At 39.1% G+C, this 22035-nt stretch overlaps 1 protein-coding gene across 1 annotated transcript; it reads left to right on the top strand.

Moving 5' to 3' along the window:
* Positions 1 to 1695: 1695 nt before the first annotated feature.
* LOC145436225 (C-type mannose receptor 2-like) lies at positions 1696 to 16478 on the top strand. Its single transcript, XM_080313581.1, has 12 exons — positions 1696 to 1812; positions 2687 to 2749; positions 6331 to 6471; positions 7031 to 7084; positions 10057 to 10131; positions 10430 to 10575; positions 11980 to 12089; positions 12485 to 12603; positions 13304 to 13446; positions 15270 to 15376; positions 15453 to 15571; positions 16088 to 16478. The coding sequence occupies exons 1-12, from the start codon at positions 1770 to 1772 to the stop codon at positions 16096 to 16098; spliced, it is 1131 nt and encodes a 376-aa protein (XP_080169707.1). The 5' UTR covers positions 1696 to 1769; the 3' UTR covers positions 16099 to 16478.
* The last annotated feature ends 5557 nt before the right edge of the window (positions 16479 to 22035 follow it).

The following is a 22035-nucleotide window of genomic DNA, read 5'->3' as shown; positions in this document are numbered from 1 at the left end:
TGTCGTTCTGTGACACTCTATAACCGTATTGTGACGTCACGAAAATTGCCGAATTTTTTTTCTGTTTACCCCAACGGCCGATACCGATATTAATTTGAAAGTGCGATATCGGCGAGCCGATATAATCGGTCGGACTTTAGTTCATGTTGTTCGGAAATTATGAATGAAAAATATTGCGAGATAATCAAATGTTGGTATGTAAAAAAACGGTGACTAATAGACGTATACTCATTACAGCTTTTGCACCTCTAGAATTCCTGTGAGCAAAATTTCGCATTCCCTTATATCATCATCTGTGACTAAATATCGACGACGGGAATTCCACTTACTCAATCACTGGAATTTCTGATACCAAAGGAAGTGTATGTTCCATATGCTATCATATCAACTGGTGGTTGCCAACCGGTAGTATATGCGTAGGCTACTACTAGTTCCAAGCCCTACCCGATTATTTTTTCACAAGGGAATCAGTTGGTGTATCCAATTGTTCCTGATGAGGGCAAAATGCAGGAAAATGGGAATAGGATGGTTCACGCACTAGGATTAGGTGGTTAAAGTTATGGTCATTTGAATACGGAACTCCACAGAGATTTTTGATATGAATTTACTGTACCTATGCCTTGCTCGAACGAACATAAGCAGTGACCTATCTGCTTTCCTCTGTTTGTTTAGATGGTTGTTTCAATATTTCAGATCATCGCTTGTAGTATGTGACATTTTGGCGCTATTCTCGACAATGATAATGCAGCGATCGTACTGAGTATTTTTCACTAGCGCGTTGGTCATAGGCGAGGTCACGGTATACTTCAAACAACCATGGCTACAATCCCATATGATTTAATTTATATGATTATGACGTCTTCTTCCTCATTGCCAATTTATTGTAGAAAATACGAGATCCAGCAGCTCTCGTGTCGTATGTGCGGGACATATTCGGTTATTCTTTAAAATTTGCTGCGTGCTATAAGATAAGTGGCATTTCGCCAGCCGTCCGTAGTTCAGGCATCCTCAATGTAGGTGAAATATGGTCCAGGTTTATTTTGAAGACGAACAAAGTAAGGAGCGATGCAGTTTAAACTGTAGTGTCTTGGCATTGAGCGAATAAGGTGTTTTGAATTCGCCTTGGTGTTTTCGTCCAGTTGACGCTATTCTGGCCAGAAGAGAAATGCACAGGTTGACGATTTTAGCAAGAGAATTTTCCCAGTATATACAGTGATCCTTTCGCGGAAGTGCTCAGAGTTAGCAGGAGTTGATATTTAATTATTTGGCAACAAAAGTTTAGTCATGAGTATATTAAGTATAAGTATGTATGGATTGATTGCAAACTACACCTAAGTATAATATCAAATATTGACCCACGAAACGAACCCACCAAATTTGCAATGAAATAACCACTCTCTAATATGGATTATTGTGCGTACGGTGGTGACGGGTTATAGCGTCATGGCAAAGACTGTAATCATAATCGTAATGATTGTAATCGTAATCGAATACGCACTGTCTTGCTGTCATCGAAATCGTACTCGCACGTGGTTGATCGTATATCGTCATCTATTACATTCGTACAGAAATCGCAGCATGTCTGGTCACTATTATGTGTACCATTCCTATATTCCATAATATATATATTTATTGCTTTATGTGGCAGGTCGTGCCTCCTTTTGAAATTATCCAGATTAATTATGAATGTTTTCAGGGATTTAATTCATCAGCAGCCTTACATTTGTTTCAACGTAGATTCTGATTTAAAACTAGTTTAATCATCGATAATGGCCAACAAAACGATTTATACTGAACCATGGTGTCAAGAAGGTAAGTTTGTAATAAGTCGTGGCGGTGCAGACATAAACACATTTTTAAAAGTAATTTTAGATATGTGTGTCTGTGAATACCACTGCCTTGCATCGTCAGAAGTTGTATTCTCTATGAAACCATCTTCTATCGTATTAGAATGTCCTCTAAGTCACTCGCTCACCTAAATCTTTACTACATTATACAATTATCGTTGAGGAAAGGCGCTCTGTATGCTGTTTACGCATACTAGTTTACTGTAACTAACGGTTATATCAATAAATATTTATTCGGATGAAATGCATTTCTAATGCTTGTGTGCTACGTTTTTACGGCCATGTAGGAAATTGCGAGTGCGCAGAAACCATGGGGTGAACAGGCGAGGTGAACAGTAACGAAGTACTTTTACTTTTTCGGATTATTCAAGTAGGTATTGTCTACTTGCACTGTACTTACTCAAGTGGGTGTGATTTTTGAACTTATAACTATAAATACTTACTATAGTTTTGATTTTGTTAAGTAGAAAGTTGCTTTGGGATAGTTTCCCTGCGCGTTTATAAGTGAAACTGTCACACGACTGGGACTCTTTCATTATCGTTTACTAAATCTAATTTAGGTATTTGCGCTAGCATTTAGTGGTATTAGTTGTTTCAAGTTAGTCATGAAGACGCAATTTTGAAAGCAGTCACCTTCAATCGGCTAACACTGCACATTCAAACCACTTACTTGAGTACTGCCGCGCCCCATTATACCCTTCGCGAGTCGCACTACAAGAACCTTTAGGTTTCAGTGACCCCCCTAGCTGTCTTATTGTGCTATTCTCATTTACATATAAATTGAATATGGTCAGGAAATTCACCTGCCGTACCAAACTTTCCTATTTGTCTACGTTCAGGACAAGAAAATATATATGAAAATGGTTCGCAGGTCGCAGAGGATTGTTCCAGGCACAAACCAGGTATATTCGAGTAAAGGTTTTGAAATTATAACATGCTATGGAAATATCACCCCGCATGCAAATCGGAATAGGCCGTTTGATCTAAACCAGTGGTTCCCAGCCATTTTGAATGTCGGAGCCGCATTTAAAACTTCAGAGTACATATTGAGCCGCATGAAAAGTGAAAACACTCGAATACTCATAACGAAAATTTAAATGTAGTTAGCCTACCTCTGGATCCACCCATCCAGCTAATACAAAAGCAGGCACATTGCACATAGACTAGGGTATCCATACGTCTGGAATTTCCGGAGCATGTCCGAAATTTCACTATTCAAACTAGCGTCCGGGAGGAATTTCTAAAGTATGCAAAAAGTCCAGAATTTCGAAGAGCTCACGTAGGCTCAGAATTATTTCGTAAATCAACATAAAAACATTATTTTTGGGAATATCTAGGCTGATCCACGATGTTTTTCTTCGCGCTATGCGCAATTTACTATCGCAGTTATTGATTTTAATCTTTAACCTTTAATCTGGCGTTGTAGAACGTAATCAGCTTCCGAAATAGCCCGCCTGGGCAAAGGTGCTGACTTCATTCAAATTTTTATCTGGGCCACGGAACATTTAGCAAATTGGAGATGAAGTGGCGACCATGAAAGGTTGGAAACCACTGGATGGGGGGTGTTTATAAAGCTCCATGGTGCGCACCGGCATAAGGCTGACATGAACATGACTTAACGATGTACAATTACGCTCCCTATAATTTCGAAGTCATCATCCTCCACCAGCTCTACCGCTAACCCTGATCATGTGGGCGGGGAGTAGTAACTATATAGTAATATATGGAACTTGAACCAATATTATTGACGGAAGTCATTCAAAAAATTTAACGACCAGACGCATATAGAAACCAGATTCATATAGCAAGCCCCTCCTCCCAGAAGTTGCATCGATTACCCTGTGTTGGGCTAAAAATCATTGGTTATTTGGGCGGAAAGGGGCTGAAAATTCGTTTTCTCGATCTAGGTTACACAGCACACAGCCATGTTCTCCTGAACCGGATCGTGACCACCTCTAGTCTAGGGTTACCATATTTTAGTAATCCAAATTCCGGACGCACTTGAGCGCCCACTACCGGATTTCAACATGAGGTAGATCAATATGACGTCACACCAGCAAAGCTTTGTCTATCGACTAGAGATGGTCACGATCCGGTTCAGGAGTATGTGGCTGTGTGTTGTGAGTTGTAACCAGGGCTGAAGCTAAATCTTTTCAGTCCCCTACCGCCCAAATAAACACTGATCTTGAGCCCACCCTAAGGTAATCGATGCAACTTCTGGGGGCTTACTATATGCATCTGGTTTCTATATGCATCTGGTCTTTAAATGATTTCAATGAATATGTCAATAATATTGATTCTTCCATATATTATTATATAATTTGATCCTCTATCCGCCCACATGATCAGAGTTAGCAATACAGCTGGTGGAGCATGATGACTTCGAAAATGCAAGGAGCGTAATCGTACATCGTTAGGTCATGATCAAACGGCTTAACCGACTCTATGGATATACGGTTATCTTGTAATTGCGATGACAACGAGACTTATTTCTGTAACTGAATGTTATTTTTAATTATTTGTCGATCGCAGTCTGCGAGGGTAGTAGTCCCCATATTAAAACCAATAAATGTGATACTAAATCGCGCGCAGCGCGAAGAAAAATTTCATATGGGTTACATGTGTCCAAAAATAATATTGTTTCTGTTGATTTAGGACAAAATTATGAGCTTACTTCAAAATTCCGGACATTTAGGCAAATTTTACAAATTCCTCCCGGACGCAGTTTTAACAGTGAAATTCCGGACATGTCCGGGAAATTCCGGACGTATGGCAACCCTACTCTAGTCTATGAGCAAAGCTTTGCTATTGTGACGTCATAACTCATTTTGAACTCCACTAGTGGGCGCTAAAGAGTTTCCGAAATTTTGGTCGCAGAAATATGGTAACCCTAACATGGACTTCAATAAATTCGATATCGGTTATATTAGCATTGACAGACGCATACTGACGAGTGCTATGCATTGAAATGAACGGAAAATGCATATCATTACTACAGGACTTAATGCATTTAATGCGCAAGTTTGAGGGGGATTATACGCTGAGTAATATTAGACGTATTGCATTTTATACTTGACTATGAGTCGTTATTTTGATTTTAGTACAATTGTGTCGAAAGTTACCGTTCACAGAGACGATACATGAAGGTCTATTTACTGGCAAACCAAAAAATCTGTTTTGAGTGCCACAGATATTTTAAGGGTTTCTGAATATGTTTGGGCCGTTGAGTCCGGAAATGAACTCCGTTTCTCTGAATTGGCTCTACTTTTTGAGATATCGATATTTTTTATTTATTTGTGTATATATTTATTTTATTTAATCTTTATAAATAGAATACTTGGAATTACGCAGATTTAGAATCTTCTCGGCGATCTGTGCCTCACTCTGGGGAGGTACCCTATTCAAAAACAAAAACGCCCTCGAACTGAAGCTTGATTAACATTTTACCGCACAAGCGAGAAAGAATTACTTCTGTATTTTAGCCAACTAGATGAATTTTTCTTACTGCAAAGACATTGGAGGACTTTTAATGAAAATGGAGGTAGGCCTGTATGATTGACTAGCGTGCTTTGACAGCTTACTAAATGAACTTTGAGCGTTACTGAACGTATAGTTTGGGCTTTGACGGCGCCTGTTTTTGATTTACAAAAATGTGTTGTTTATCGGTAATATCGCCTAATTTTTATAATTTTTGCTTGATTTCCACATGAAATAGGACTCGCGCATATAAGACTCTCTGTGTTAACGATTGCGTCTTCAACGATATCGCTTCAGAAATAGAACAATATAGTATGCACACACTTGAAGAGACAGATGTGAACTCGTCTAAGTTGAGTACATAAAGCGAAATTTACCTATGCCGAAATTTGCGTATTTTGAGCACTTTTCCAAACAAAAATGTGGAATATCTCAAAAAATAAGGTCTATTCGGAAAAATAAATTACATTTTCGGATTCAGCGACATATGAATGCCCCAAAACCGTAGGATACAAAGATATGTAGTATACAAAGAATAAAAACAAAAAATATGGAATATTTTAAAAAATCGAGCCAATTCAGAAAAACTAATGTCAATTTTGGATTCAGCGACCTAAAAATACCACAAAACCGTTGAAACTTTCTTTGCACCAAAATGTGTGTTGACCATTGCTATCAGCTGAAGGCAAGATATGTCCTTGCCTTATGGGTAGCTATTCTTACATGCGTTTGACGGTAGTGTGCATGAATTCTCTGTCCGGGTTTTCTGAAGCGATATTGAGCGGCTTAAGATATAACTAATCTCCCTGAATTCAGCATTAATTTACATATATTGACTCTACCTATTTACAAAACTAACAACAACTGCCTATTATATTTTGATGGCATATTCAGAGGTCAATCAGAGCCTCAAGAAGGCTAGTTTGGTGCGTGTGTTGCCTAACGGGCTCTGCTGGGCTTCGACTAACATTGGATTTTCACAGAGCTATGGTCCATTAAATTTCAGAAGAGGACAAGATGGACATTGAAACCAGAAAACGCGGCTCAAAGAAAATCCAGCTGCTGGTTGCTTGCCTAATTTTACTCACATCAGCACTGGTCACGATATGCGTATTGTTCACCGCACTGCACGCAAGTTGTCAAAAGCGTATGTTGCATATCATTCCATTTATATCGATCTTTTCCTCCTTGAGTTACTAACAATTACAGTCACTGACAGTGGTCTTTGCAAGAATGCATTTTAGATTATGGTATTATTAATTAGGTCGCTGTTTAATACTGACTCTTTGTTATGTCCGTGCATTTTACGTTGGTATCGTTTGTCTCTCATTTGTCTAGGATTAGTAATTACCGCCAATCAATATTTCCTCGTGTGTCTTGCTTCGTATTTATACAAGTACTTTTTTACTGACCTCCTCTGATTACAGTTGCCCAGATTCAATCTTTTTAGTTTATTTCATGTCCAGTCCACAGACGGATGTACGGCTGTTAGAGTGAATGCTCTGAAGTTTTGAAAATGCGCATGAAGCTGGATGCCATATTTTAAATACCGGCCAAATATATCTCGGTTATCAGTGAAAGCGCTAGTTACCGGTATCGGAAAAAAATCCGAGATCAGTCGTAGCTCTAAGCATGATACAACTATTTCCTAAGTATGTGAATGAGCCTTCATTTACATTGATTATTCTATTTCGTATTTACTACAGAGACTGATGAACTTCGTGCATGCCAAGCGAGCGGAAAAGAAGAACGTCAAATCAGTAACTATTTTATAAGCTATTGTGATTTACATCTCTTGTAAACCATAGTTTGATCATTTATTTCATGTATATTAACTAACGCAGGGGTTCTTAACCTTTAGGAACCCGCGGAACACTTGGGCCTACGAAAATCTGCAATCTTTCGCGAAGCCCCAAATCCACGAAAAAAGTCCACCACAATATACAACTAATCAGACATCTAATAGATTACGTGCGCACAAAGTGTACTGTGCATCAATAAAGTGTGGATATAACGAAACCATCTACACGAGATTTTTACAGACATCAGTAAAAATTATAATGAATATCATCGAAAATCTCTTAAATCAGTATGACTTTTGCTGTTCCCATTCACATACCAGCACAGGAAGTGGTTGGAAAGTATCATCGTATTGTTCGGTCAAAACGTAACACCGTGATTCCAATTGCTCAAGTACAAGTGAGCTTATAAATATAGGAGATGGATTTGGAATTTCGGAAGGTAGGGATTTAATTCACGAATCACAACCTGCCCTGCTTACGCCAATGCACCCGGTGTACCACGACAGCAGTCACAATTCAACTAATACTGATCAAGTCTAATTGCAAGCGACCAATGATGGCCAAGACGGCGCATCATCACATATCATATGTATGAGTTGAATGGGTGTCTGAATTGACCTCCGCGGCATCCCTGATACTGGCTCATGTAACCCCTAGTGCTCCGTGGAACTTCGGTTAAAGGCCTCTGCACACTGAGCTCGCGACCCGATAAAACGAGAGAATCGCGCCTGTCTGCGACTGGACCATGCAGACAGGAGTCGCCGGCAACTCGCAACATGCCGTCTGCGACAGGGTTGCGCAACTCCGCGACAAAGTTGAAAATTTTCAACTTTGTCGCGAGTTGCGAGCGACTGGTCAGCAGTTACTGATCGTTAGCTCTATGTCACCGCAATAGTTTGTCCGGGTATTGCGTGTTTTGGCATCTATAATTATTTCCTCATTTAATTTAGACTGATTTGAGGCCATTTTAAAACTTGAAGCTTAACTGCAAGAGCACATTCTACTGTAAGCAGTACCGGTACTTGGTAATTACCAAAGGCCAACCAGCTCCGGCAGTACCGATACCGCGAAACTCACAGTCACTGTATGTCTCTACAGGTGGATTTATTAGATATATACCTTGTCTGATTCATTTTAACCTGTACAGTGTACACTGTACATTGGTTGGAAACTGGGTTAAGCAGGTACATATAATCGTGGTATGTCATGGGTTCACTGATGTATATTTCAGATACCGGTACATCTCAGTACACGACGTCTGAAAATCTTTTTGTTGACTAGGTAGCAGCAGTGTAACTCTTGATGTTAGATTTCGTCTATTCTCCTCTTTATCAGACTTCGGTACGAATTGTAGTGGCTAATATTATAAGTCAATAATGGACTATGCATCATTATGGAGAATGAATCAACCAGGCCTACGGATCAGTTTCCATGCTTGATACCTGAGGGCGAATCGAAGATTGAAAAGGAAAGAATCCCAGAGTTATATTTGAATATTGTTAAGACTTTATTCATTTACAATAAAATTATAATGCATTTGAATGTTGTTCTCTATCATATCGAGAAAATAATGTATGAGTGCTTGACAGTTGATGCAGTCACTGAGGCAGTGGAATACAGAAAGGCTTGGTGTCTGTAGCATAATAGGCTACAGCTGGAACTCCAGAAATTTGGATCGGCAACCGGAAATAGCACCTTTAACTGGGTCACCCAGATTATGCGTTTTCAGCATTGAAATATGATATTGGTTCGTTAATGGAAAAGTGTGTGCATATAAGACGTCATCTTATTCATTGACAAACCCATGTATACCCATCGAAATATTCATTTTGCGATCTATCGGGAGCTGTGCAATGTGTATCCATTGCGAGACTTCGGACAGAACGCGCAAGAGCTGTAGTTGCCGCTTGTGGGCACTGCGGGGACCAGTGTGCATTGCTTCGCGACTTACGACTCGCAACTCGCAACGCGCAACTCGCGATGTTGCGTCGCGAGGTCAGTGTGCAGAGGCCTTAAGAACCACTGAACTAACGTATTACTTCCAAAGTCTGCAGCACAGACCATAACGATTGCAATCAATTCTAAATTTGATACAGAATACTTTCACAAAACTATTACTTTGGGTATTTGGGTAATGATTATATAATCATAAAACCTCTAGTTGCCTAATCCGAGTGATTGGAGCAAAAGGTCGGTAATATACAGGAGAACTGCACAAGGGAACTGTATCGTCGTACCGAGTCAGGCTTGGCGTAAAGGCATTCGCCATTCTCATGCGTATGAGGATGAACTAACTGAATTTGAATTTTGCTGTATTTCGTATAACTCGGAATTTAATTTCAAATTTCGTATATTCAGAGGAAAGATTACTTTCAAGCAATCCTATTCAAATGCGCAGTACTTCAAAATTCTCATATAATATTCGCCCGATTGACCGTATGTGACTAATACTATGCCACACGATTGTCCGGAAAGAAGCACTTGGTGGTTCTCGTGATGCGACAGCAGTTATGTTGAAGTTAGTCATAGTAAAGCATCGCGATTCTTCGCATAACGCTGATGAAGCGAAATATTTTACCTTGCCTATAGTCAGAAAGGTTATTGACCTCTTGAGATGTTTTAAATAGGCACCGTCTTGTTCGTAACCCTGTACCGATATAAATCACCGCCATGAATACAGCATTCTATACACGCTGATCAAGCGAGAAAAATATTTTACGAAATGATTACAATCAAAAACGCTATTGGTCTGTTAAGATGTTTTAAAAAGGTAACTTCTGTTCGTCTTTCTGTGCTGTTAGAAATAAATTCAATTCAATTCAAAAATTCTGCACAATGTTAAGCTGAAAAAACATGAATAGCTGCTAATATAGGCGGACATGCAAAGCAATCATAACTGCTATGTGTTTATATTCATTTGAAATCCGCAGCAGAATCCAGGACAAATCCTGTCACTTCCACGTTTAGCACTGAAGAGACTTTGACGACTGCGTTGGCAAATTCTCGTGAGTAATGAGTATGTGTAGGCCGGAAATGGATAAATATATATACGTGTTTTCTTTGTAATATCTGATGAGTCCAATAAACGTTGACTCAATACACAGATTGATTCAAGTCGATTTGAGTGATATTCCGTCTTCTAGGAATATGACTCGAGTCAAGCCGAGTCACAAAAAATCTCGACTCAGGTCATTACAACCCTGGTCCACCCATATTCATTTTGGTGCATCCTACGCTAAAACGAGCGCACCATTTGAAGAGCACTGCTCAAAACTTCCAACTTCTTGCTATCTCATTCGTTAGGTACTACCTGCCCTCCAGATTGGAAGACAGACAATACCGGACAATGTTATTACCTTTCGAGGGTCGGCGCGTCGTGGGAAGACGCGCAGGATAGCTGTCGAAAGATGAGAGCCAATCTCATGACTATCAACGACGTCACAGAACACGTAATTATTGGCATTTTGACCTAGCTCATTTCCTACAGAAGCCACCATATTCGAACTGCAGATAGACAGAGATTTTTAATAAGGGTACTATTTCACTCATGTATCTCTGTAATATCGAGGTCACGCGTCATCGTTTTCCAATTCCTTGGGATATGACTGGCACACATTTCTTTCCTGTTGCACTTTTTCGACGGAATTAAGGCGAAGTGTGTCTTGCGATACCACGACGGTTTAGTAGGGCTGGGCAAAATCGATCACCTGAGTGATTCGATTTAGAATCGCGTATTAGGCTTCGAATCGAGTATATTCGAGTATGACTCAATACTCGTCATAACAGTATGCATGATAAGGTAGTTCAAAATGTACCTTTTATGCGACAACAAAGAATATAGCCAGTTCTACGTCACATTAAAGATAGTTTGGCATTTTTTACGACCGTTGCACTTTGTGACAATGATGTGGGTTGTTCACGACTTCACAATAACATATATGTCATTTCTTTCCAATAACGTGCATTTCGGTATATTACATGTTTCGTATCCTGCGATAAGGAAAGGAAAGGACGTAGTTTATTTTTGTCCTTGATGTTTTGCGGCATATACAACGACTCATGATAGACATACGATACGACCGATCGAGGTTTATAGCCATTCTCAGTTGAAAAGAGTATCGAAACGATGATTCTCTATGATAGTGGTTAGGAGCGTATAATTTCAGTACTCAAAAAGCTCGTCTCTCTATCATTGAAATCATTGAAATTAGCACTCAACTCAAAATTGAGTTCTCGAATTATTGGGTCCAGCCATACTTTTAGCTACGGATAGGAGTATGGCACCGGAGCTTAAACTGACGTCGTAACAAACATATTGGTACCGGTAACATGTTTGACGTACAGATCTATACCTGCAGTGGTTTGTTGGAATAGAAAAACGGGAATACCTAGTTTTTTACTTAGTTGGAAATCGCTATATATCCTTCCACGCAAATACCAACGGTGATTACTTTGACTATAAGACCTTTTATACTTACTTTCTACTCACTTGGAAATCGCCAACTTTACTTCTACGTCAGTATCGACGATGATTACTTCGACTCTAGTCGCCGGTATTTTTCTAATTACGCCCTGACTTGATCCGAAGTTGACAGTTCAAGGATTTTTTCGAAATTGTGATACAATTCGGAAACCAGAAGATTACAAGAAATTGTTTTACAACACATCGAAATCAACTAACAGAAAGTCACTTTCATGCACTAGAAATTTAGAATCCGTTCCTGATCTGGATGCGGCACTCGAACAAAGATTGCGAATCCGGGTCTAATCAACCTGATTCGGAGAAACTCACTGTATTCCTGTCCCGTGGTACCGCAGAACCATGCTTTTCTACATCTTTACGTTGTTTACAGGCCTTTCTATGGAGAATCGGAAGGCACGTGTCTGGAATATGGATAGGGTTGAGCGATCGCAACATCGACGGGATGTTTGAATGGGTTGATGAAACTACGAGCACATACACGTCAGTGGAAACTTTATGTCAATAAACGAACACGTACTTCAATAATATCCGCATCTAAAAACCACGATTCTATAGGTTCCATTTTTAAAAGAATGCTTTTCATGAAATTAAAGATTTGAAAGTCTTCGAGGGGTCAATTATTGTATTTCCTAATTTATGTATAGCGCGGTGAAACTTTTCCATGTGTCACTCGAATGAGCTGTCACTGTTCATTCACAAACCCGTGATTTTGTGTCGAAACAAGAACAAATTCTGTAGGGCCTACTTCAAGAAGCGTACGTCGAGTAAATGAACACGTAAGAAGTCTATACTGGTGTTGATAAGGGTAAAGGACCGAAACATCCCTTTCAGAAGTTGGATGAATTTGTGGATGCTAACTGGTTGTTACAATTCAGGAATTGGCTCCTTGGCGAGCCAAAACGTTGGTTTGCTGCAAGATGTGTTGAAGCTTCGCACGGCGCCATCTGGCGTGTTCAGACATGTTCCAAGTATCTGCAATACGTTTGTGAAAAAGGTATTTTCAAGTTGGGCCACGGGTACTCGGAAATAAAGTATACAGTTCGACATGTTTCAAGCATTACAATAACTTGAACTAGGCTAGTTTCGTCATTGTAGCACAATTTCAAGCTATCCTTTAGCTAATTTTAACGCGTTTCCGGAGGTTGCTTTTTGTATTTGCGGTGTTCCGGATGGTGATTTACACAAGGACTATATTCTTTATTATGATTCCGTGTCTGTTGACCAGGGGTGGTCAAATTAGTCGTCGTTGCCACTCAGGTAGAAGCAGCATCGTGAATTTCTACTCAATTACAAATAGAAGTAGCTAGCTCCAAGTAAGTAGATAAGCGAGTATTCTAGGCCTAGTTTTGTCTTCAAAATTGTTAAGTGGGAGCAGAAGTAGAAAACAAGTTGACTAAATGTAAGCATTTGGGTAAGCAGCGCAATTGGACAAACATACTTGAGTTGTCTGAAAAAGTAGAAGTAGCCTACTTCGTTACTGACCACCTCGTCGACGAGGGGCAATAAATGGTGATTTCCCAACATTAAACAGCGTCTGTTTGGATCCGTATTTAAACATCAAAGACTGAAGTATGAATCCAGATAGAGTCGGGATTCAGTTTTACCGAACTGGATCGGATCCTGGTTGCCAAACACTACGTTCCGTACAATAATCCACACTTAATCGCGAACGAACTTTATCATCTTCAATTCAGGCACTCAATGTCCTCCAGGTTGGCACCACTACAGTACAAAATGTTATTACCTTTCGAACGATACGGCGTCGTGGGAAAATGCGCAACAACGTTGCGAGAGCCACGGGGCCAATCTCACCACCATCGACGATATTGCGGAGCACGTAATATTTCAATTGAATTCCATAAACAACTTGTATTTTAGAGCAAGTATAGTCACGTGATACAAAGCATTCAATGCTATTGTGAGATGTAGCCTATGCCGGGACGAAAGAGCACTTCGTCAGCCCCACCCTCAACAAGCGTTCATCTTGGACCCCATAAGGATGATAAGCCAAAACCAGTCCGTCAGACCCACCATCACGCTATACGCTTTACCGCTACTTATCGGCTAAATTTGTTGTACTGTTTATGAGTCAGCTTATATCGCATAACCGCGCGAAAACTTTCTATAATTCATGATTGAATCGGTTAATATGATCGGGAATTGCATATATATTGCTATAAATTTTTTGTCCTCTCTGCTCACGTGAGCAGATATACCGGTAGAGCTGATTGAGGTGTCTTGTAAAATGTACGGCCCGTGAACAATAATCAAACATATTCGGGCGGACCCGTTGGTATAATGACTTCGTTACATGATGATATTTCGTGACCTCCTGTCTGCTATGTCAAAGTATATTGAACTCGTCAAAACGTATACTGAACTAAAAGACGGACACGATTTCTTTCAAATTGGTATGTCTTCATTGGCAAATAATTTTTCTCTGCGGGATAGCATTTATCTTGTGGGGTTCGGATTGACAGGACAAGCCAGCCTTTTATGGACCTATGAACAATTGAACAGATACATATACTTTTACACATATCGAAGTTTTCGGTAAGCATTAGAGCAGTTCTTTTTGGCCAACCTTTTGTCGCTACCGATGGCCTGGCACACTTCTCGGAGTTACATGTTACATGGTCTAAAAGTTCATATGTCTTGCTGCGTCGTGGCGTGGTAATGGCTGACGCATCATGCGTATGCTTTCATGGGGGACGGGTACCCAATGGTCAAGATACTTGGCAACGTTATATTTAAAAAAAATCTATAAATTATGTTAATTCCCGAAATAATTTTGAGCCCCCTTCGGGCTGACTAATAGGGGGTTTGGCGTGTGGCAGTTGGCAGTGGCTCTCAGCTTATGTGACGTCGCCTAGACCTAGAACATCAGATATGCTTCAGTTATTTTCTCAAAATAAGGAAATGGACTCAACTCGACTCGCGTCAATCCGTTTATTGACTCGACTTTGACTCGATTCATTGCGCATGACTCGAAACAAATCGTATGACTCGAGTCTTAGACGGCCAAGACCGACATTTCATTGTGATGTAGGAGGATAGTAAACTAGCCACATTGATGGTATTCCGGATATTGGTACTGGTACTTGAAAATGTGACCAGAAACTGTTAAAAGCAAGGAAAATTAGTATATTTCAAGTGCGAACTATTACACATGATAAACAGAGTTATAAAAGTGGTTCTAACAAGACTTTAACTCGAAACTGATTAGTCAATGCGATAACTCGTACTAGAGTCATAATACCATGTCTCGGACTCGACCTTCTGCTAGCTGAATTGGACTCTGACTTGACTCGATGGTGAATTAAAAGCGACTCGACGAGACTCGAGTCAAAACTATAAAAGTGAGATTGACTTGTGACTCGGAGCCTTGTGATTGGTTACAACCCTGGTGGAATGCTTTGTGAATTCATTGAGAGTAGGTCGATATATCATATTTTCGGTCTAGGATATCCTACAAGTAGTTTTCTTTCCGTCCAATGTATAAGGCATATTAAACTGGACGAAAATTGTAGTTGGCCTATACTCGCGCCCCTACTGACAATTGGTCCTATAAATTTCTCCGTTTTGAACAAAACTGCAATGAATTCTTCCGTCCCAACTAGCAACCTGGTTAGTCATTGTAAGTCATAATTACCTTTATAGTCGTTTCTCTGGGAGATCGGAAAGGACTTCGTATTATGGATTGGGTTGAACGACCGCAACAACGAATCATTGTTTGAATGGGTGGATGGAGCTCCCAATGTATACACGTTAGAGCATTTATCAGCGATCCCTTCTAGAAATTGACTTACATCAATATGGGGTTTCGCCCAATTGTTACTGCAGGGATTGGCATCCTGGTGAGCCGAACGGTGGGACGTGGGAAAACTGTGTGGAAATGTGGTATGGCTCCTCCTGGAATGATAAGACTTGCACTACGGCTAATCGTTACGTTTGTGAAAAAGGTAGTTTTTTAATTTTCTTGATACCAGCAGACACAAGGTAATAAGTAACGCAGTGTTGGGATGATTGGACTCAATTTTTGCTATGACTTTGTTTGTTTGATATTCATGGTGTTCATTGTCGTGTCGACTTACTTGACTAAGTGCAGATTGCAGGCCTGAGTGTTCTCGACAGGATTGAGTGACACAGGGGTTCTCGCAAATTTATTTAACAGCGTATACCATTTCGAAATTATATGCATGTATGACGTAGGCTACCCATTGTAATCCATGCTGCGTACAGTTTATGCAATTGTAAGACGACATTATAACGGTAATAAAGAATAAGCCAAAATCTGAGTCGTTGATCGATACTTTTTTCGTCTGGCTGCTATACAATGGTGATAACCAAGCGATTCTGTATTTCTGGTGATTGGATATGGTATGTTATCTATCAAATAATGAAATCCATCTGCGTACGTGTATTTTTTACTGTGAAACCTTGCTGCGAACAAGAACAAAAATATTTCCTATTTACAGATCAGAACTAGTTGCGCAACCGGGATGATTTCTATTTCTTTACTTAAAGAAGGAATACGACGATCACCTGACCTTCCAGCGTTGATAAGTTATGCATTTGAAGGAAGTACTCCGAATAAGACTTACTGCTTTGGGTCTTTGCAATGGTTGAAAATAATTTGTGTCACATAAGTCTTGATGGGTTTGTGTGGAATTGTGTCAAATGTGATTTAAGCTCTATGTTTATCGCAAAACTTTTAATATTTCTTCAGACCGCTGATATTAAACATACTGTTAATGCATTTAGTTTTGTTTCCGTATTCTTACTGGTAACAGCACTAGAAAGGTTTCTCGACAGATACAAAAAATTTCACTTGACGCAATCGCATAGTGAGTGGATGAAAATAAAAGAAGTCCTGCGTTCCCCGTTACCTATTCCGACTCGTACGTGTCAGAGTTGGATCAAGTCTAATTTGTAATTGAGCTGAATGTAATTCATTACACTTTTTCATCTAATTGTAATTGTAATTGGAGCCTTTCTATTTGTGTAATTGTAATTGTTGATGTAATTCTTGAAAATTTTGCTCAATTACAATTTCAATTACATTGATATTGAAACCTGACTATCACAACATAAAATCATTAGCCTATTTACATCGGTGCTCTATGCGTGCCTCGTCAACTATATAATTCGGCCATGCTAATGCTAAACTGTTTCCCATACTCTAGTAGCAACAGAAAACGTAGTTAATTACAATATAGGCAAAAACCAGTGATTCTCAAACTGGGGGACGTGCCTCCTTGGGAGGCTCCGGTAAATTGAATTTTTTTGCCGCGCTTCGCGCGATTTACCTCCATTTCATTGTTATTGCTCTCTGTATAGTCCGAATTTCATATTGGATAATTCTCTCAGTCTTGGATAACCTTCCGTACCATCAAACTATCTGTAAGTGTTGCTAAAATATTGGTTTCATTGTGTGATATGAAGACAAGGCGTGGGCACGAAATATTTCACTGTCATAAAGGAGGACGTTTCTAAGAAAGTTTGAGAACCAGTGGGCTGAACTAAATCTTGATATTTCAAAAATGGATAAACATCAGATAAATTCTTCTGAAACATGTGCTAAACCATTTCCTGAGGCTTGCTGCAACAATTGCAAAAAGAAAATCAAGTTTCCAACCAAGTCTTCATCAAATTTGATCACGTATTTGCAGAGATGTTATCTCAATCTTACCTCCAATCAGGGTTGTAATGACTCGAGTCATGACTCGACTCGAGTCAGACTCGAGTCACGATTTTTTTATGACTCGACTTGACTCGAGTCATTTTCTTGAAATGGGAAAATGACTCGATTCGACTCGAGTCAATATTTGGATTGACTCGACTTGTACTCGAGTCATTACGCATGACTCGACCCAAGTCATTGACTCGGCTTATTTTATATGACTTGAGGATGAAGAAATTTGCGAATCGTAACGGCTAGATCAACGCATCCGACGAATTCTGCCGACATCGCTATTTGTCAATACTGCTTTCGTTGCACTTGTCTGATATCGGATATGCCACCGTAAAAACAACAGAAAATGATACATAGTAGCAATAATGCATTGTACAAAATCGTCCAGTGATGAAGAGGTAATAGATCCTCCGCAATTACAGTACTCAAGACTTTTCAATTATACAAGCAAACAATTGAAGCAAAGTTCAATTAGAGCCAATGAAATGACTCAGATGGTCAAGAGACTGCAGTCTGATAAGCAGACTGATAAGCTCATGTGTAGATTTGAAGGCGATGATTCTTTGCATTTTTGGGCGACTAGAAAGAATGAGTATTCAATGCTCTTCAGTGTGGTTCAAAAATGCTTGTCAATTCCTGCATCTAGTGCACTAGTGGAACGTGTATTCAGTAGATGTGGATTCATTCTACGGCCATGCCCCTTTAACATATCTGAGGATCTCCTTTCCACATTAGTATTTTTGAAGTGTAACTAATTGATTTGATCTGCTGTCTGTGAAAACAGACAATGCCCCTCGTCCATTTGACGTTTTGTTAGGTATGTGCATTGTGCACGTGAGTATAATGATGAATGGCTAATGTTGTGTGATGTTTATACAATATGGCTGTTCTAAAATAACTTCTTTTTTATTTTACTGGGTGGTTACTTGATAAAATTGTTATGTTGCATAAAAGGAACACTGAATCTGGCTTAATTTGAAAAAAGTGGAATCAATGATGTGAGAGGAGAATATTTTGGATTTGAAAATAAATGGAGTATTTTAGTGAGAAATTCTTTCATATAATATAATTACATAGTAGTAAGCCGACTATTTTTTTCATATCCAAAACATTCTACTCTAATTACTTCACTTTTTCTAGTTGGAATTGAGTCAAATTTGCTATGAATCATATTTTTACACAATGTAACAATATCATGAGATAGCCGGTAAAATTCTAAAATCTCTATTTGTAATTGGTCTAAAATTTTCTTTCATAGCATTGCTTTCTACTGGTTGGAATTGAGCCAAATTTGATTTTTTAGGCAATCTAGCAATTTTAAGAAGTAGCCGGAAAATTTGAAAAAAATGTTTTTGAACAGCCCCATAGTACAATTATTTATCCAATGCTGTAACTGCGATGTATTCTGTAATGCAATTGGGAACACCTTTAGTATAATCAAAAGGTATCTGTTCTGTTGTCACTGCACAATGCACATAGTTGCATGCACGGTTTTACAGCATGCTGGCCTGTTGTAAATACCTCTACACAAACATGCATCTGTTGATTCTCTATCAACTAGTATCTTGACGTGAATTTGTTGGTTCTCTATCAGATAGTATGTAGACGTGAATTCGTTGGTTCTCTATCAGCTATTCGTGAGCTATCGTCGATGTGCTCATAATAAAAACTGAATGCTTGTATTGGTGATGTATCAGACTGACAAGAGAGATATTTGATTTTAAGTTCTAAGATTAGTAAAGTTATATTTAGCATCGGTAAATGAGGCCAGGACCTGTCCGTTATCTGCCTAGATAAATACGTGCCAAGACTCTGATATGGACAAAATGAACATGTTTCGCAAACAAGGAATTCGATATCACCCAAGCAGGATTGAAAACATGAGTTGAACATGACTTCAATACTGTGACTTGGACTCGACTCGAGTCATAACACCATGACTCGGACTTGAGCCTTTAAACGGTGACTTGGACTCAGACTCGAGTCTGTGATGAATTGAAAATGACTCGACTCGAGTCAAAACCACAAAAGTATGATTGACTCGTGACTCGCAACCATGTGACTTGGTTACAACCCTGCCTCCAATCTCAGCCAAATTTACTGGGGCCAGAAAGTTTCCGCACCCTAATGTTCATCAAATGCAATCTAACAGTTTTTGAGGAAGTGTAAATGTAAATGCGAACCAAAGTTTTGTGTAATTGCATGTGTAACAGTAATTGTAATCGTAATTTTTACATATTTAACAGTAATTGAAATTGTAATTGTAATTGTAATTTGATATTTATAGCATTGAGTAATTGTAATTGTAATGTAGTTGAAACGTGCAAGGAAATTATTGTAATTGTAATTGAACCGAATTAATGTAATTGATCCAACTCTGGTACGGTGGGTGTGCGTTAGCATGAAAAGTGGTGCTTCGTACTCAAAAAGCAACATTACGAAATGCTTTGTCGTGGCGCACAAAGCCTTAACGGGCGATAAGCGCCACTGTCTTTGTTGTGTCCTAATAAAATGAAAAAAAAAATGTTACAATCCTTGGTAGCGTGGGTGTCACCAACAGATATATATTTTGCGGCCCTCAGCTAGACTTGGTAAACAAGAAAATTTTCAGATTTTTCCGAATTAGATTAGAATTACAATTAGCGTTACACGAGTTTTCCAAATTAAAATAGAATAATAATTAGAGATATACACGTTATCTCAAATTAGATTAGAATTAGAATTGGAGCTAGGCGGCTTTTCCAAATTAGATAAAAATTAGAGCTACACGGATTATTTTTCAAATTAGATTAGAATTAGAATTACTGAATTCCCAAAACTGTGAAATTGAATGAGATTATGAATGGAAAGTAAATGCGGCAAAAATCAGTCCATATGAAATCACAGTGCATACCCATTAGGTCCCTAAACGTGAGAATGGTTGACGTCTTTACACCCAACTTGGCTTATTTTGTACTTTACCAGGGGTCACTTCAATCGCGGCCGGAGATCTATTTGTGATTAGCAAAGAACGCGCAATAAAGCATTTTGAAATAGTAAAATTGATTTAAGTTTCTCAATTATAGTTGTTGTTTCAAAGTAAGCTATATTCGCCTGTACCCAACAACACTATTACTAACTAGCTGGGACAGATGACGATGGCAATAGCATTCCATAGATGGAGAGTCAGCTAATATCAATAAGCACATTGCCTTGTAGTACAATGGCCCAAACACTGCCAAGATCGACTCGCTTAGAAATTGGCATATGACGTCCCCACCCACAAGATCAATCTTTAGGATGAGATAGTCTTTCAGCTAGTAACATGTCTGGCTAGCCTCAATATCGATTCATTATAAGGGCTGGGAAAAGTCGAGTACCTAGGTGATTCGATTCTGAATCACGTGTTGCCCGTCGAGTCGAGTATTCGAGTATCCCACATTATTACGTCATAACAGAATGTCTAATGTCAACGTTCAAATATGTACCTTTCATGCCACCACGAAGAATATGATGACTGTTATCCATCACATTAAAGATACTTTGGTATTTTTTCGATCATACCGACTTCATTGCACTTCTTGACAATGTTGTGGGATAATCATGACTTCGGAAATGTGTTATTTCCAGTAACTTTCGTAACTTTATACTATTTCTCGCATGCTGCGACACAGCCAAGCAAGGTTTCAAGGCATCCTCAATGGCAAATAGTACCAAAACTATAGTTCTCGTTAGTAAATTAACTTTCGGGTGCGGGAGCGTATAATTTCAGTACTCGAAAAATGGTATTTTACAACTCGACTCGAATCATTAAAATTATTACTCGATTCAGATTCGAGTACTCGAATCATTGTGCCCATCCTTATTCATTAGTCGCTGAAAATCGCTGTCGGATATCGTGCACATCTTATAGTTGAAAATGATCATTATATTTAATATTATATTTGTACTACTCTAATAAAATATTACTTCTTTTGAGGTAACAATGAGCATCGCCCATGTTAGTCAGCACGGCGTTGTACTAACGTAAAGTTTCAAAAACTATAATCTTGTTCGCAAACTACAAACTAGGTAGCTACCATGACAGCAGGTTATTATTCGTCACAATAACTACTAAGACTGCACGGTGTGAGTAAGCGATGGCGGCTAGGCACTGGATTTCGCCGCGCGAGAGAGATATTCTTGCGAACTCGCTGCAAAATCGTCGGACAATGAGGCATTTTCAGGAAAACAATAAATTAGGTTAGAATTAAAATTCGAGCATAGGAACATTTCACAAATAAGATTAAAATTAGATTACTGGAATTTCGCTCTAATTTAGTGAAATTAGACAACTAGAATTATCTAGTGGTCTAAGTCTGCCCTCGGCTACCTTTCTGTATAGTGCTCAATTAGGTTTCATTTGCTTGTTTCAATTACTCCTGTGGTTTTGTTTATATACTACGTTACCATGTCATGTTGTTGATGCTGAAATACCATTTTGTCTGCTTAATATCGGCAAGTAAAAAATGGTCACCGAAGATGATCCTGCATTAGCGTTAAATCGTATGATAGAAAATTGATAGCACCCTGGCCATCCTCCCTGAAATACACGGCACCTCCATAAGCTGATAAAACTTCTCGTTTCCGACTTGTACAAGGTACTGGGTGTTTAAAATGCGCAAGTATAGGACTATACTTATTCCATTCGCAGCTAGAATCAGATTTAACGAACTTTGAAAATACGCTGCTAACAATGCCATTTTCATACCG

The sequence above is a fragment of the Botryllus schlosseri genome, chromosome 3 (genome assembly GCF_051294905.1).
Source record: "Botryllus schlosseri isolate E-star chromosome 3, Bs_hap1, whole genome shotgun sequence".
NCBI classification, from domain to species: domain Eukaryota; kingdom Metazoa; phylum Chordata; class Ascidiacea; order Stolidobranchia; family Styelidae; genus Botryllus; species Botryllus schlosseri.
This window is presented reverse-complemented; position numbering and strand designations above follow the sequence as displayed.